This window comes from Harpia harpyja, chromosome 4 (genome assembly GCF_026419915.1).
Source record: "Harpia harpyja isolate bHarHar1 chromosome 4, bHarHar1 primary haplotype, whole genome shotgun sequence".
Classification (NCBI taxonomy): domain Eukaryota; kingdom Metazoa; phylum Chordata; class Aves; order Accipitriformes; family Accipitridae; genus Harpia; species Harpia harpyja.
Window position 1 is genome coordinate 86,225,960 of NC_068943.1, and position 15,660 is coordinate 86,241,619.

The 15,660-nt window shown below is 71.5% G+C and overlaps 2 protein-coding genes across 3 annotated transcripts; both read right to left on the minus strand.

The window, feature by feature from the left end:
• Positions 1 to 432: 432 nt before the first annotated feature.
• PLEKHH3 (pleckstrin homology, MyTH4 and FERM domain containing H3) lies at positions 433 to 8,070 on the minus strand. 2 transcript variants are annotated; one of them, XM_052785496.1, is made up of 13 exons: positions 7,831 to 8,069; positions 5,402 to 5,457; positions 4,619 to 4,707; positions 4,205 to 4,399; positions 3,849 to 4,006; positions 3,579 to 3,702; positions 3,139 to 3,436; positions 2,823 to 3,030; positions 2,447 to 2,583; positions 2,201 to 2,321; positions 1,639 to 2,088; positions 1,375 to 1,566; positions 433 to 1,278 (listed from the first exon to the last, which is right to left on the minus strand). In XM_052785496.1, the coding sequence occupies exons 1-13, from the start codon at positions 7,981 to 7,983 to the stop codon at positions 1,096 to 1,098; spliced, it is 2,364 nt and encodes a 787-aa protein (XP_052641456.1). In that variant the 5' UTR covers positions 7,984 to 8,069; the 3' UTR covers positions 433 to 1,095. The 2 variants fall into 2 exon arrangements, with proteins under 2 accessions (XP_052641456.1, XP_052641455.1); XM_052785495.1 differs by having other exon boundaries at positions 1,375 to 2,088; positions 7,831 to 8,070.
• Positions 8,071 to 10,871: 2,801 nt separating this feature from the next.
• Positions 10,872 to 12,712, minus strand: CCR10 (C-C motif chemokine receptor 10). Its single transcript, XM_052785857.1, has 3 exons — positions 12,478 to 12,712; positions 12,306 to 12,378; positions 10,872 to 12,144 (listed from the first exon to the last, which is right to left on the minus strand). The coding sequence occupies exons 1-3, from the start codon at positions 12,710 to 12,712 to the stop codon at positions 10,908 to 10,910; spliced, it is 1,545 nt and encodes a 514-aa protein (XP_052641817.1). The 3' UTR covers positions 10,872 to 10,907.
• Between the last annotated feature and the right edge of the window lie 2,948 nt (positions 12,713 to 15,660).

Sequence of the window (15,660 nt, forward strand, 5' to 3'; positions counted from 1 at the left end):
GAATTAGCCTTTTCCTCTGACCCTGTGGCACAGAGGAGCAGGCTAAAAATACTCACCCGCCATGGCAGCACTGGGCTCCCACGCCCTCTTTGGCACCGGCCCCGCAGAGGCGCCCGCTGCTGGGGCAGTTCCCCCCCCCCGGGGCAGCCAGTGCCAGGGGGTGCCGGGGAGCTGGAAGCGGAGCCGGAGCGCTGCCTGCGCTGTTGATGAAATGCCAAAGGGCGCAGCAAGCAGCCCGGCTGCCGGCGCTGGCCGGAGGGACGGCGGTCCCTGCCCCCAAGGACATGCTGTACTGCTCCTCCCCGCCGCCACTGCCTGTCCCAGGCCCCGCTGCACTCGCTGCCCCAGGAATCCGACTGTCCCTGCCTCCCACCACGGGCCCGAGCTCCAGGACAGGAGGCCCAGCCATTCCTTTGTGCATTTATTTAGAAAAACAAACAAACAACCCCCCCCCCCCCCAACACAGAACTGACAAACTTTACAGAGGCAACATTGAGGGGCCAAGCCCCAGCCGTACCAGCCGCCACACCACCGGCCACCCCTGCACCACAAGCTCTGCCACGGGGCCACCGCGAAGCAGCAGGACTCGGCCACTCGGCCGGGAGGAGCCTGCTGGTCCCCAAGGCAGCTAGGCCAAAAGCCGCCCGCAGCTTTCCAGGAGGGGGTGGGTTCAGCAGATGGACAGACGGTGGCACAGCACCGCTGCCCAGCACCCCCTGCCCCAGGCAAAGCCCCCAGGACGGCAGGAGCCAGGGTACCGGCAGAGCTGCCAGGCAGCACAAGTGCTGGAGGCGAAGGCACCGGGATACAAGGGACGGGGACAGGCCTGGGGGCAGCACGGGGGGGGGTCCACGGCATGGTGGCCCCGCTGCCCTCCAGGGAAAGTGCTGGGAGACGTGGGGGGTGCGGGCGTCTCGAAATAAATTAAGGAAATAACCAGAAAGGCAACAGCGGCGTGGAGAGCACGAGCCCCTGTCCCCCTGCTCCAGGGAGTGGCTGGGGACCAGCACTGACCTGCCGCCCACTGCCGGGCCGGCTGCCCCCCACCATGCCGTCTGTCAGGAGCACCCTGCGTGGCCGCCACTGGTCGCCGGGCTAGCTGTGGAAGGAGCCCACCGGCGGCCGGTGCTGCCAGTGCCCGGCTGCGGGGCAGAGCCCCTGGGGCAGCGCGGTGGGGTCCGAGGCGGGGGGGCTGGTGGCCGACTCCTGGGGCTGTGGCGGCTGCCGGGCACCCGCGGAGGCGAGGTACGTGTTGAGGAGCTGGGCGATCTCGTCCACCTGCGGGGCAGAGGGGACACGCTGGCTCAGCCCGGGGCGCCCGGCACACTGGAGCCCCTGGAGGGGAGAAGGAACGGAGGGACGGCTGCCCCTTACCTGGGAGGTCTCAAAGAGCAGATCCCGGTCCTCCACGGAGAGGCGGAAGGTGCTGCTGTCGGAGGCGCCGAAGGAGGAGATGCGGCCGTAGCAGAAGCTGTCCAAGGGCTCAGGCTCCCCCGGCTTGTAGAGCGAGACAGCCTTGGCCCCGATGCCCAGCCACAGCCGCTGGGGCCCAGCTCCCACTGGGCTCTGCGGGGAGAGGGGCGTCAGCGCTGCCCGCCGCCAGGGCCGCCCGCCGCCCCCGCGCCCCCGGGGCCTCACCGCGCGCAGGTCGACATCGAAGAGCGTGGAGCCGAAGCCAGGCCACTCCCGCACCAGCGCCACGTAGGCGGCCATGGCCTCGGGCCGGCCCATGCCCTGCAGCAGCTTCCACTTCTCCACGATGGCGGCCATGGTGCTGGCCCCCTCCTCTCGCAGGCGGCCCCGCAGGCGCTGGTCCCGCTCCGCCCGCTGCTTGGCCAGCGCCTGGCCCCAGAGCCCGCCGGCCAGCAGCCCTGCGCGCAGCCGGGCCCCCCGGCACTTGGTGGGGGGCCGGCGGCGGGGGGCTGGCAGGCGGGCGTGCAGCACGTGGGGCGGGAAGAGCTCCTCCAGGCGCGGGAAGGGCGCGTGGGTGGAGAAGTCGCTGTTGAGGCTCTGCAGGCGCAGTGCCGCCAGCGTCTGCAGCGTCTCCTCCGACGTGGGCACGTAGCCCCGCAGCACCATCTCGTGCGCCTGCGGGAGGGTGGGGTGAGCCGGCACGGCACGGCCACTGCAGCACGGCACGGCCACCGCAGCACGGCCACCCCGGCGTGGCACGGCACAGCCGGCCCGGTACGGCTCTCACCTGCTCGAAGAGGAGGGCGAACTCCAGGCTGTCGCGCGGGACGTTGTCCGTGTCCAGGAAGCCGTAGTGCTTGAAGCAGAGCCGGCACGGCGGGTCCTGCTCCCGCTCCTCCCCGGCCAGGCTGCGGCAGAAGGGACCGGCCCCATCAGCGTGGGGGCAGGTGGGGGGAGGCACCCCCACACCGTCCCCTCCCGCCTGTGACCCCCCGGCCCCTCTCCCCCAGAGGCAGCAGAGCGGGACATTTACTTTTCAAACTTGGTGAGGACGTCAGCCAGCAGCGTGGCACTGCCCACGGGCTGCTCCCGCCGCCGGGACTGCTCGTAGAGGGCAAAGAGGTTGGGGCTCTGGGACAGCCCCAGGCGTGACACCAGCTCCCGGGCCACCTGGGGCGAGACAAAGGCAACCGACGATGACTGCGCGTCCCTGGCCGCGGCGCTCAGGGCTGCAAAGGGACACAGACGGGTCATGGCGGGCAAAGGCAACTGGCCCCTGGCCCCTCTCCACTGCGGCTCAGCTGGGAGAGACCCACAGGAGCCCCTCGCCTCCCACGGCACGCTGCCCACCCAGCCCCATGTGCCGAAATGTCCCGAGCCCCCTGCCCGGCACGGACGTGGCCCCTCACCTCCTCGGCCGTGGTGTGGGAGCTGATGGCCACGCTGCAGGCGGGCGCCCCCGGGCAGTGCACGGTGCAGATCATCTCCTGCCGCCGCATCAGCACCAGGATCTCCTCCAGGGAGGGCACGCACTCCCGCCCCTTTGTCTTCCCCAGTGCCTCCCGGATAAAACAGGCGTATTTGGCCATCTCCGAGGCAGGGAACCGGCTCTCTGTCCTGCAAGAGATGCCAGGACGGTCACGGCGGCACTGACCCGATGGGGGTCCCGGCATCCAGCGAGCTCCCTGCCCGCAGCTGGTGCCCAGCAATTCCGCCGGCACTCGCCTGTCCAGGTGGAAGTGCAGGAAGCGCAGGATGGGCGGGGAAGGCAGGAAGGTGCAGCTCATGCAGGTGAGCAGCTGCCAGTAGTGCAGGTCGCCCTGCCCGCCCGGCGCCGGCGGCTCCGTGGTCTGCTTCACCAGCTGGCAGTAGATCTCGTCCACCAGCGGCGGCAGGTCCAGGCAGGTCTGCAGGACGCCCTGCATCAGCGGCACCGGGTCCCGCTCCGACTCCAGCTGCTGCAGCGAGTTGAAGAGCTTCACAGCCTCGTCGCGCAGCGTGGTGTAGCTGCGGGGGCCAGGGGCTGCAGGACGGGATGGGGGTTAACAGTCCCGTGGGCTTTCCCAGGGGGCCCAGCCCAGCACCTGCCCACCCTGCGCAGCCCCCAGCCCGGCCATTGCCGGGGTCGTGGGACCAGGCTTTGCGTCCCCCTGCCCGTCCCTCACCGCTTTGGTCCAGGCTGCCGTAGGGGAATGGCAGCAGGGGAGCGTAGAGGGGGCTGCTGGTGTAGCGCAGGATCGGGTTGCAGCGGTAGATCTGCTCCAGGACCTCGGGGCTGCCGCAGTTCTCCTGGGAGGGCAAAGGGTTGGCAGCAGCTGCCGAGGGGCTGCCCGGCACAGGCACCTGCACCAGGGCAGGCGAGGCCCCGACCGTCCGTCCCGGTCCTGGCTCTGCCAACCGCTGCAGGTGCGAGCAGCCCTGTGCCATGGGCTCACCTCAACGTCACGCATGAGCAGCTGGGTGGGCGTCTGGACGGGTGCTTTGCTGTCGATGACCTTCTGCACCGCGCACACCCAGTGCACGGCCTCGTTCAGGTGCTCCGTGTACAGGCGGTAGCAATGCTTCCTGCCAAACACCGTCACGCTCCAGTAGCCTGCAAGGGACAGACAGCTCACCCGCTGCCCACCGGCACCCTTGCCCAAGGACCCCCGCCCCAGCCGGGCCACTCAGCACCTCGGGGCTCAGCACAGCCCCTCCTCCAGGCGATGGAGGCCTCCTGGGGCTGGGAGGGTGACTCAGGGCACGAGGGGCTGCAAAGGTGCAGCCCAACCGAGGGGTGCCGGCACCTTACCCGTCTCCTTGTAGGTCTGCTTGTCCGGCCACAGCACGGAGCAGAGGCTGGTGAGCACGAGGGAGCCCAGCCGCCGGGCCCCCTTCTCATTGCTGCTGTAGTAGTCCAGGGAGTCGGGAGTCAGCACGAACCAGTACTTCCGAGGCCGGATCCAGGGGGTCTTCACGCCGCCCCGCACCTCCCGCTGCAGCCAGCCTGGGAAGGGGAAGCCTCAGCCCCTGCCACCGGCACCATCTGCCCCACTGGCTCTCCGGTGCAGGGCAGGGTCTGCCCGCTCCCTGCCAGCCCAGCTGGTGCCCCCTGCCCCTCTGGGGCAGGATCCAGCCACAGTTGGGGCACGATCCTGCCAGCCCTGGCTGTGCCCCAGCTACTCCGGAGGCAGAGGCCCCAGTGCCCCAGCCCAGTTGTGCCCACCTTTCACAAGAGCATCGGGGTCATCCTCCACTGGCCCTGGGCCCTTCTCCACGATGAGGCTGCGCATCTCCTCTGCAACGAGCAGGGACCTGGGGATGACATGGGGCTGAGCTTGGGTGCCTGTGGGTGCCTCCCATGGCCCCCGAGTGGGGACCTGGCCCGGGGGCTGGGGTGAGCCAGGTCCTGAGGGGCTCCAGGCACCCCACAACCCCATGGTGGGAACACAGCAGAGCCATCGGGTGCAGATGACCCTGGCTAAAAATAAGCTGTTTGCAGTCACGGCCCTGCCAAGGAATTCGGAAAATGAACAACCAGGAAGGAATGTTGGCAGCAGCGTCGGCACTGGGAGGACGGGGAGCAAGCAGGCCCCTGTGCCCCGGCACCCCATCGCCCCGGGCACACACTGCCCCAAGGCATGGCCTCCGCTGGGGACACGGTCCGGCAGAGCCTCCTGGCCCAACAGAGCCTCCTGGCCCGGGAGGAGCCATGCGCGGCCCCCGTTGGCTAAGTGTGTGGCAGCCAAGCCATCTGGCATGGCAGAGGGATGGAGACGTGCCCGAGGATGCACCAGGGATGGGGACGGAGTGCAGCAGTCCCGGCTGTGCCATCCTCTGCTCTAGCCGATAGACGGGCACAGCGTGGTGCCAGCCCCATGGGCAGGATGGTACGGCGCACAACGGCACCAGTGCATCTTCCCACCGCGTGCCAGGACCCCAGCTCCCACAGCACCATGCGAGGGACGCGACGGGATGTCCAGCGGGCCAGAGGCAGGGTTTCACTCACCGCTCCGAGCCACTGCTGCTGCGGGTGGGCTGGCTCAGGCTCACCTCCAGGGACCCCTGGAGAGGAAGGAGATGTCTCAGACCCACAGTCACCGCCTGGCACCCCCGAACATCCCCCCAGTGACTGCTCGCCTCCTCGCCAGCCCAGTGCCAGGCCCAGAAGGACAGGCTTGCATCCTGCTGCCACAGGGCAGGGAGCCCCGGTGCCCCCACAGCCGCGGCAGGAGCCAGGGCTGCAGCTGGGGCACCCCGGGGGCGCGGGGGCAGCCGCCGGGCATGCTGGCTGCGTGTCCTCAGCTGACCTGGCAGGCTGAATACCGTGCAGAATTGCACAAGGTCAGTGCTGAGTAATACGCTTACGGCACAAAGTCCCATTGTAATGGGGCCGCTGACTTCCTGCCTGCGGCGGTGGGACACGGCACAGGGAAGTCCCTGGCCCTGCAGCGGGATGGGGACCGGTTCCTCCTCGCGCAGCACAACTTGACGTGGACGGTGCCACTCACGTGATGACCCTGGCACACGTGCTGGGACACGAGGCAGAGCCCAGGCACGGGCAGGCACCGGGTCGGGCAGGGTGCCCCGGCAGAGCGGGGTGCAGGGATGTGGCAGCGCTGGCGGATGGTGCCCCGGGAGATGCACGGGCGCTCCTGCCAGCTGCAGCCCAACGGGGCAGCTGGAGGTGCGACAGGCCAGAGCACGCCACGAAACGCCAAGAAAAAGAGACGGCTGCTAAAAATAGTGGCGGGGAGGGGGGAGCTGCTGCAGGTACGGCTGCGCCGCGGGGCAGGGCCGGGCGCCGCTGACCCGTGGCATTAAGGGCACCTGTCGCGCAGCGCCGGCGCCTGTGCACGGGGCCAGCTCCTCCAGCGACCGTCCTGCTGCCGAGGCCGGAGAGGGCCCCGCGCACTCCTGCACAGCTGTGGGCACGGAGACGGTGCCCAGCTCCTCACCCGCGGGAGGAGGAGGCGGCGGTGGCGGCCAGCTCCTTCTCGGAGATATAAATAAACAGGAGAGGAGCCATGGCAGCAGGGCCGGGGTAGCTGCTCCCACGCTCCCGGGAAGGGGTGGCCAGCACTGTGGGTTTCCAAGGACCCCCCAGCCACAGAGAAAGGCTCCCTGGGGAGCTGGCGTCACAGCCGCCCACGCCAGGCTGGACCTCCGGAGCTACCGCGGCCCATGGGACACAGGAAGCCCAGAGACGGCTCCTGCCATTGCCGTGCCCTTGGCATTGCCGCCAGTGCCCAGAGGGCCCAGCTCCAGCTCTGCCACTGTCCCCGCTGCCCGCCGTCCCCTGGGGCGGGCTCTGCTGGAAGGGGAAGGGGACCCGCTGCCAGGGGACAGCCAGTGTGGGGGGCTCAGGGCCGCCCCCAGCCCTGCACAACCAGGGCAGCCCAGCGGCAGCAGGGCCGTGCTGCAGACCCTGCGGCGGGCAGGGGGAGAGGTGCCGCAGCAAGTGGGATGGGGCTGTCACCACCCCCCATGTCCCCTCCGGGCAGGGACATGGCCCCGTGGCTCCGGGTGCAGGAGGCAGCCGGGACCGGCAAGAGGAACCCCTGGGAGCCGGGGTTCCCCCCACCGCCCCGCGCTATCAGCCGTCCTCCACGCAGCCCAGCCGGAGGAAGCGCCGGTTTCCGCCGCTCAGTTTCCCTAAACAGAGGAAGCAGCCGGAGCGGGGAGATCCAGGCCTGCTCCCCGCGCCCGGCACGTGCTCCCCGGGCGCTGGCTGCCGGGAACAGTCCCGGCCTGCTCCGGCAGGCCTCTGCAGAGCCGCGGCCGGTCCCTTCGCACCTCGGCCAACCTGACCTCAGCAGCGGCACAGGGCACGTACAGCCCCGGTGCGGGATCTGGCACCGCCAGCCCCACGGCTCCTGCCCCGAGGAGCAGGCAAAGGCAGGGCAGCGCGGGCAGGGCAGCACCTGGCTCCGCCGGCGGCTCCGCTGCCTTGCCGGCCTTGCAGCGCCTCGGCTTCGGCTGCACCCCAGCACCCGACGGGCGCCCGGGTCCCGTCACCGCGGCATCCCGGGATCCCGCCGGCAGCGGCCCCCGCATCCCTCGGCTCTACCCCGCGGGCTCCGGGACCCCCAATGCCCGCCCGGAGGCTGCCCCGGGGCAGCGGCTCCCTCGGGCCGACCCCCTCCACACACACCCCCTCCGCGCCCCGCGGGGACCCCCCAGCCGGCGGCGGGGACGCGCCAAGGGCAGCCCGGGCGGCGGCACCGGCGGGACGTGCCCGGGCAGGCGGCGGCGGGGCTCGCCGGGGCGACGGGGACCGGGCCGGGCCGGGGCAGCGCCGCCGAGCGCGGGGCCCGGTGCCGGACGGCCGCGCCGAGCGGGGCAGAGCCGGGCGGGAGGAGCCGCGCACCGCCGGTACCGCCGCGCCGTGCCCAGCCGCGGCTCCGGTGCCCGTCCCGGAGCCGGTGCCGGCCCCACCTGGTCTCCCTGGGCGCGGAGCTCGAAGGACGCCTCCTCCTCCTCCTCGGCCTCGCCGTCCGCCTCCCGGTCCGCCTCGCCGTAGTCCCGCCGCAGCAGCGTGAAGCCCTGCCGGCAGCACAGCAGCCACCACAGCCCGCCCGGGAACGGCATCGCCGCGCCGGCACCGGACGGGACGGGACGGGACCGGCCCGCCCGCGCCGCGCACCGGCCGCCGCCGCCGCCGGGACCGGCCCCGCCGCCGCCGCCGCCGCCCCGGGCGGGCCGGACCCGGCGCGTCACCGGCCCCCGCCAATCGCCGCGCGCGGCCCGGGGCGGAGCCAGCACGCCCGGGGCGGCGGGGCCGCCGCTTGCGTCATGTGCCGGGCGGGGGCGCGCGCGCCCAACGCGGGGAGCTCCGGGGGCGCCGCACGGCCGGGCTGCGACGGGGCCGGTGCTACCGGAGCCACCGCCGGCACGGCGCGCCGGCCACCGCCCGCACCCGGCGCGGGCACCGGCACCGGCACCGCGTGCAGCCCACCGGCACCGGGCACAGGCCCCGTGCCGGGCGGAGCGCGCTGGTTCCAGCAGCCCCGGGGTTTCACTGGCCACGGCGTCGAGCTGCCCCGCGGCACCGGCGTCACGTGCTGCCCCAGCCCCTCCGCGCTGCAGCACCAGCGCCCGGCCCGGGAAGGCGGCTCAGCCCGGCGCGGTGCCGAGCCGTGTGCCGGCGGGCAGCACCACGGGCTGCCGGTGCAGGCAGGGGCTCCGCGGGCAGGCGGGCACCGTGCTCAGGCAGGCCTGTCCTGCCCGGCCTCGTGGCGCCTTCCCACGCGAGGGGCTGGCAGAGGGGGCTCGTGGCGGGGGTCACACCCGGTGCCGCAGTGAAGCGGCACGGCTCGGCTCAGCCCCGGGCCCTGCCCGGCGGCAGAGGGTCCGCGGCGCTCTCGAGCCGTGGGTGCCGTGGCGGTGCCCGCGCTCTGGCCCCACTCTTGGAGCCCCAGAAGGGGTTAAGCACATCAGCCGCAGCTCTGGCTTTGCTACAGCTGTTGGGTCAACACTGTCTCTGGGAGCCCGTGGTGCTGGGATGCGCACGCAGGAAGCGCCGGCTGCCAGCTCTCCTCCCACGCAGCCAGCGCCGGGCCTGCGCCGGGGGCTGAGCCCTGCTGTGGGGCCAGCAGGGCAGCTGGGGCAGGCATGGGCACCGGGGCTGAGCCCGCCAGCCTTGGGGTGGGAAGGAACCAGCGTGGGGCCGGGCAATGCAGGGAGATGGTGGCACAGCTGTGGGGCAGCCCCAGGCGCGGCTGTGGGGCCGGTTCTGGGGCCAACCCCGGCACTGCCATGGGGCCAGCGGAGGAAGGGAGCGAGGCCACCCGAGGCCGCGGGCTGGGCAGGGAGCGGGGGCAGCTGTGCTGCTGGGCCAGGTACTGCCCAAATCCGGCCCTTGCTCCCTGCCAGTGGCAGGGTCAGCGGAGGGCTGCGGGGGCCCATCACCCTGGCTCTGCAGCTGCTGCGTGGGGATGCAGCTGCAGCTCCTGAGTCAGCGGTAATTGCGTTCTGGGCCCAGCAGTAGATGAAGTGTCCAGGATGGCTTCTCCCACTCAGCACTGGGCTAAGCCCAAGCAGGAGCCTGGGGGCGAGTGGGGAGCGGCCTCCAGCCCTGGCAGAACCAGGAGGTGCTTCCCTGCACATCCAGCTCTGCTGTGGAGACCCCATGAGCAGCTGCGCCACAGCCAGGCCCCATTCCGCTCCTGGGACCCCGGAGCGCTTCTGCAGCCAGGCCCGGTGTGGGGGGCTGCCGCACAGCCGCAGGCGTTGCCAGCCCCTGGCCCTGTGCCGCTCGGCACGGTGCCAGCCCCGTGGGGGCGAGGGTGTCTGGGCCGTGACAGTCCCAGCGGCAGTGCCCTGGCCCCGTGGGAGGTGGGAGCCGCTGGGCCGGGATTTGCCAGGGCAGAGGAGCTCGTGGGGGAGGTGAGGAGCAGGGAGGAAAGTCCCTCTGGCCCTTCCGACCCCTCCGCTCCGGGAGGGGGTTTCCAGCCGGACCCAGGGCAGGTTTTTCCAGGGGGGGCCTCTGCTGTCACCAACCCTGGGGACTCCCAGCCCCCCTGGCACCCTGCCAGCGGGGGGACGGTTGGCCTGGTCTCTGCTGCCGCCTCGGCCAGGGGCTGTGCTGTGCTTGGGGGGGGGGGGGGTTGGCTCCCGCTCCTGCCCCTAGCCGCCCCCTCCGACTGCCCAGGCCAGGCCGGGGGCACCGCGGGGCTGGGGCTACCGGGCCCGGGCCCGGACATGCCCCCACCCCGCCCCGCGAGCCGCCGTGGCGCCGGTGCCGGTCCCCGGGCCGTCGCCCCCCACACGCCCCCGCGGAGCCCCCCGCTCCCCGGCCCGGTCCCTCCGTCCCCAGCCTGTCCCCCGCCCGCTCCCCGGCTGCCGGAGCCCCGGCTGGGCGCCCGCCCCGTGTGCGGGGGAGCCCAGGCAGGGGACGGCAGGGACAGGCAGGGACAGGCAGGGACAGGCAGGGGACGGGCAGCGGACGGCAGGAAGCGCGGGGTTCTGCTGCCGCCTGCAGGCATCCCCCGGCCAGCGCCGGTGGGCAGGGGCAGGCGCGGGGCCGCCCCCCCGCTCCCCGCTCCCCGGCCCCGGCCCAGCAACCCCCCCCCCGGCAGCCCCGGTCCGCACGGAGACGGCGCTCGCCCAGCGGGGCTCGGCCGGGGTTTATTGTGAGCGTGGGAACCAGCTGCCCGGGCCCTGCTGCGTGCACCCACCGTGCCGAGCTCACCGGCACCGCACCGCCCCCCCCAGATCACGCGTGACACTGCACGGCCCCCCGCAGCACGCATGACATTGCATGGTCCCCCCGGAGCACGCGTGACATTGCACGCCCGCCCCAGATCACGCGTGACATTGCACGGTCCCGCCGGCCCGGCCGTTCGCGGGGCAGCGGAGGCGCTCGCAGGGCGTGCGTGTGCTGCGGCGCTCGCTCTGCCCACGCGTGTGCGGGTTGTCCGGTGCTGCCTCTGCCGGGGCCCAGGGCAGGTCCGTGCACGGAGGAGGCTCTCCCCGGGGGGCCGGTCCCTGCCCCGGCCGTGGGCGCCGTGTCCCTACACCACGTCCTGGCAGGTGGAGATCGATGTCCTCTGGCGGGGACTGGGGCAGCTGGGGCAGCGTGGCTCGAGGGGCCCCACGCACCCGGCATCACTGGCCAGGAGCCACAGCTCCCGGCGGAAGCGCTGGCCCAGGAAGGCGTAGAGCAGGGGGTTGAGGCAGCAGCGCAGGTACGCCAGCCCGCCGGTGACCAGCAGTGCCAGGTCCTTGCGGCGGCTCTGGGCACAGCTCACCTCCCAGCTGGCCAGCAGCTCGGCCGCGTCCAGCAGCACCATCAGGCTGTGGGGCAGCTGCAGGGCCACGAACACCAGCACGAGGGCCAGCAGCACCCGCAGCGCCCGGTGGGGCTGGGCGCCACGGGCCGCCAGCAGCGTTCGGGCTACGGCCGCGTAGCAGCTCGCCATCACCAGGAAGGGCACCGCGAAGCCCAGCACGACCTGCACCAGGTTGGTGGCCCCCCGGGCCGCCCGCGAGACCGCGCGGGGGAAGACGACATGACAGATCCGGAGGTCCTGGTGCTGCTCCGCTTGGCTGTAGATGAATTGGGGCAGCGCCAGCAGCGTGGCCAGCAGCCAGGCCAGCCCCACCGTCAGCCAACCGTGGCGGCGAGCCCGTGGGCGCAGGCGGCAGGCGGCCGGCACCCGCACGATGGCCACGTAGCGGTCCACGCTGATGCAGGTGAGGAAGAGGAAGCCGCTGTAGAAGTTGAGGGCGTAGAGGCCCTGCAGCGCCTTGCAGGCGGCCGTGCCCGTGGACCAGCCCTGCAGCGTGTCGGTGACGGCGAAGGGCAGTGTCAGGAGCAGCAGGAGGTCAGACAGGGCAAGGTGCAGGAGGCAGACGTCGGTGATGCTGTGTGCCTGGCGGTAGCGGGTGTGCGTGAGCAGCACCAGCCCATTCCCCACCATGCCCAGCAGTGAGAGCAGCAGGTAGACAGCAGGCTGGTAGGTGCGGGCGAAGCCCTGCACTGCCTGCTTCTCACAGACCTCGGGCAGCATGCCGTCCTCCCATGAGTACCCATCCTCCCAGGGGTAGAAGTCAGTGGTGGCGGTCAGCTCCATTGAGACAGGGCTGGGGGTCGCCTGCACAGAGGGAGGTTGAGTAAGGGATGCTCGGAGGCATCGGCCTGGCTGCAGCGTACAGTGCACCGCACCCAGGGCAGCCCTCCTCCACCCAGCCCTGCTGCGGGGAGCCCCGGGTGTGCCACGGCCCCGGACCCCACACTCGGGGTGGTTTCTGTCTCACACCCACTCCGAGGCAGTGGGAGGTTCGCCGCGCTCAGTCATTGCGAGAGCGACCACACACTTCCCGAGCAGCCGCCTGCAGCATAGAACTGGTGGGGAGACGTGACCCCAGCCATGGCGGCCCCAGCACAGCACCACGTCCCACAAACTAACTGTGGATCCACCATGGGGGACCCGCTCCTGACGTCCCCTGGGGCTCCGCACCCGGCCCATGGCCCCAGTCGCCCTGTGCAGACAGGCCTCAGGGCTCAATGCCGGCATCCCCAGGTGGGTGCTTTGGGCAGGTCCCCACGCATACCCTTGGGGATGTGTCCAAAGCACCCACCGCCCCCCATGCACCACCCTGGGGGACCCAGTGCCGGCACAGCCCCACACTGCGTGGTCCTGTTCCCAGTCAGGGAGGTCCCAGGGCATCCCATTGCCTTGCACAGGTCGCAGGCAGCTGTGCACAGTGCTCCCAGCTCCCGGTCTCTCAGCCCTGCTCTGGGGCGGAGGGACAGCTCTGCAGCCTGGCAGTGAACAGCCAGGACCCCATTGCCACGGAGGTCAGGATCCAGCATGGCTCTCACTCAGCCTCATGACAGCAGTTCCCCTCTGGCTCCCGTCAGCGAGCCCAGGCGGCTGGGTCCAATCCCCCCACCCACTTCGGGGCTGCAGGTGGGATCTGAACCCAGTGCCAGAGCAGGCTGACTTCCCATCAGCTCCCCCAGCCCCTTCCCTGCTCCGGGCCCCAGGGACCTGGAGCACCAGGTGCTGCCCTGCGTTCCCTCGGGCTTTGTCTTTCAGCCCAAACCCACACAGCTCACAAGAGAACCATTTAAAAGCAACAAGAAAAGCCAGCGAGGGGGGGTCCCTGCCTGACCCCCAGCGAACCCCTCACCCAGCGGCCTCTCACCTGCTCCTGCATTGCGTGGTGGGACCTTTCCCCCTGGCCGGTGGGTCTGGAGCTGCCGGCGTCTCAGCGCTTTGCAACCTGTGGTTTGACCACGTGCCTCTCCTGATACTGAGAGCGGTGCAGAGCACAAGCCCAGCCCCAGGGGAAGAAGGCGAGGAGGCAGATGCGACCCCACTCCGAAGACCGTCCTGCATGTTTTACTTTGTGGCTAGCATCTGCACGCCAGGGACAGAAATAGCAGCTCTGCTCAGCCCCTGTCACGCAGGGCTCGGGGACAAGCCTGGGAGCGCCCGGCCAGGGGGAGCGGGGTCTGGCTGAGGGCACCCAGCACATGCAGGAGACCCCAGCCCGCCCTGGGGCTGTTTGCGGCTCCTGCCCCGCAGGGACTGCCTCTGCAGAGGAGGAGGGGGGGCTGGAGGCAAGCGGGCTGAGGAGCAGAGTGTGGGCCGACGCTGAGCGGGGGCACAGGCAGGACACTGGCCCGGCAGGTCCAGCAGAGCCGCGCCCGGTCCAGGAACAGTCCTGATGGGAAGTGTGGTGGTTCCAGGAACTGGGGCGGTTGCTGGTGCAGGGTGCCCCCCTCGCTCAGGGGTTCCAGCCCTGCACAGCACCCCTGTGCCTCTGCACCCCCACACCCCCATGCCTCCGTGCCCCCACACCCCTGCGGCGCTGGGCAGGCGTGTTGCTGGTTGTTGACAAGAAAATTCCCAACTCCTCATTAAGAGGCAGATTAGTTTCTGTGGGGCAGAGGCCCCACTTTCCTCTCCCCAGGGGGGAGCAAATTGATCCCCGGCTTTAATTGGTTTTAGGCTGTTTGCTGCGGTAATCCCTCAATCCCCCTTTCTCCCTGCTACAGCCGTCTTTGCTGTGGCTTATCCCAGCTCTGCCCTCGGCCCTCCTGCTGCCTCCAGCCAGGCGTGGGGAGCAGGCAGGATCCCTGCCAGCCCTGGGAGCTCGCTGCCAGCACTGGTGGCGTGGCAGGACCATGGACCTGCTGCAGCCTGGCTGGAGAGCAGCTGGGCAGAGGCAACCTGGCCCTTGGGCCCCGGGGTGTCCCCAGGGCTCTTTGCTGGAGGGTCTCTCCCCCTCCCCTGCTCTTCCTGCAGCACAAGGGCGCTGGCTGCAGACCTCCACTCTGTGCTGGCTCGGGGGGGCCATCCTGCATCCTGGGGGAAGTGGAGGGTGGAGGGTCCTGGGGCAAATGCTGGCCCTACGGCCAGCTATGGGTGCACAGCAGGGACCCTGCGTGCCCCTGCTGGGGCTGTCACAGACCTGACCCAGCACAGGGACGGGACATGGGGCTGTGGCTGGAGCAGGCAGCACCTCTGGAGTGTCAGGATAAGGCCAGGTGGGGCTGTGCCTCTCCTGGGGATGGACCTGCACGTGCTGTGAGGGTCTGGGGGACAGGAAGGCTGGCGCCCATGGCCCTGGCTCACAGCTCCAGCTCCTGGTAGCAGAGCTCCTGGTAGCAGAACTCCTGGTGTGCCGTCGGCTGCCCTGCAGCCCTGCCACACCTGGGGCTTTCTGTTCCCTCTTTCGCCCGCCGGCCCCGGCCTCAGCTCTGCCTGCGCAGGAAGCGGCCCCGGCACCGACTGCCCGCAGGTGACAGCCGCACTGCCCTGCCCAGCGGCAGCCAGGTGCCCGGCACAATGCTGCCAGGCCTGGTGCAGTGCCCTCATGCCAGCGGTGTGGAGCTGCCCGCGCTGAGCACAGCCAGGCCAGGCTCCTGCCCAGCACCAGGACCCTGCTTGGACCCGGTGGTCCCTGGTGCATCCCCATCCCTTGGGCCTGGGCTTGGGGTGCTGCACAGGGCTCCTGGGAGAGGGGGACTCCCTGCAGAGCTGGGGGACACACACAGGGCATCGCGGGGTCTGGGAGGCAGGCAGCGTATGTAGGCCATGCGTCTGCCAGCCCCCGCGTCCCCTCCGTGGATGTCTGGGGATGTTTAGGAACAGACACAGGCTAAATCCCATCTTCGGCACAGGCTAAATCCTGTCTTCGGCACCACTGGAGAGATGGGCGACCCCAAAACCTGCAGGCCTTAATCTGTGGCTTGATTACAAACTGCCGCCACATCTGCTGTGGGAGGGCTGGTGGGCACCGCTCCAACTCCCCCCGCCGCTGCCGCCGAGGGCGCTGGGCGCCTGGGCCACGACTGGGGGGGCCGGGTCTGCGGAGGGGGGCTATGCTGCCCGCCCCGGCGGGGCTCGGGGCGGGGCTGGGCACGGCGAGGCCCGGGGGCCGCGCGGGAACCAGTGATGCCCGGGGTGCTCCCTGCACGGCCCCGCTCGCGTCCGTCCCACGCTGCGCACTGCCCGTGCCCCGCTCTGCCCACGCACCCGCGCTCCGACCCCACCGAGGCCTCGAGCCGTGGCCCGGCGGCAGCCCGGGGCTGCCGTGTCCCCCCCGCCCCGCTCTAGGACGGGGCCGACGGGGCCGAGGACCGGGGGAACCGGGTTCCCGGCGGGAGCATCCCTCGGGAGCGCGGCAGCGGGGGAGGCTGGGGCGGAGAGCGGGGCTCTGCGCTGCGCCCAGCCCGGCCTCCGCGCCCCCCCCCCCGCCCCCCCACTTCCCGGTCCCGGGGCCGCCCCCCCCGCGGCCGCCGCCCCCCCC

Excerpts from the sequence above, each read along its gene's own strand:
- PLEKHH3 (XM_052785495.1), bottom strand. The coding sequence starts at position 7,983 with ATGCCGTTCCCGGGCGGGCTGTGGTGGCTGCTGTGCTGCCGGCAGGGC. Across the intron at positions 3,703-3,848 it reads TGCTCATGCGTGACGTTGAG|GAGAACTGCGGCAGCCCCGA; the intron begins GTGAGCCCATGG and ends TTGCCCTCCCAG. Across the intron at positions 2,089-2,200 it reads TCGCCCTCCTCTTCGAGCAG|GCGCACGAGATGGTGCTGCG; the intron begins GTGAGAGCCGTA and ends ACCCTCCCGCAG.
- CCR10 (XM_052785857.1), bottom strand. The coding sequence starts at position 12,712 with ATGCTGGATCCTGACCTCCGTGGCAATGGGGTCCTGGCTGTTCACTGC. Across the intron at positions 12,379-12,477 it reads AGGGTGGTGCATGGGGGGCG|GGCGACTGGGGCCATGGGCC; the intron begins GTGGGTGCTTTG and ends CTGTCTGCACAG. Across the intron at positions 12,145-12,305 it reads TCCCCCATGGTGGATCCACA|AAACCACCCCGAGTGTGGGG; the intron begins GTTAGTTTGTGG and ends GGTGTGAGACAG.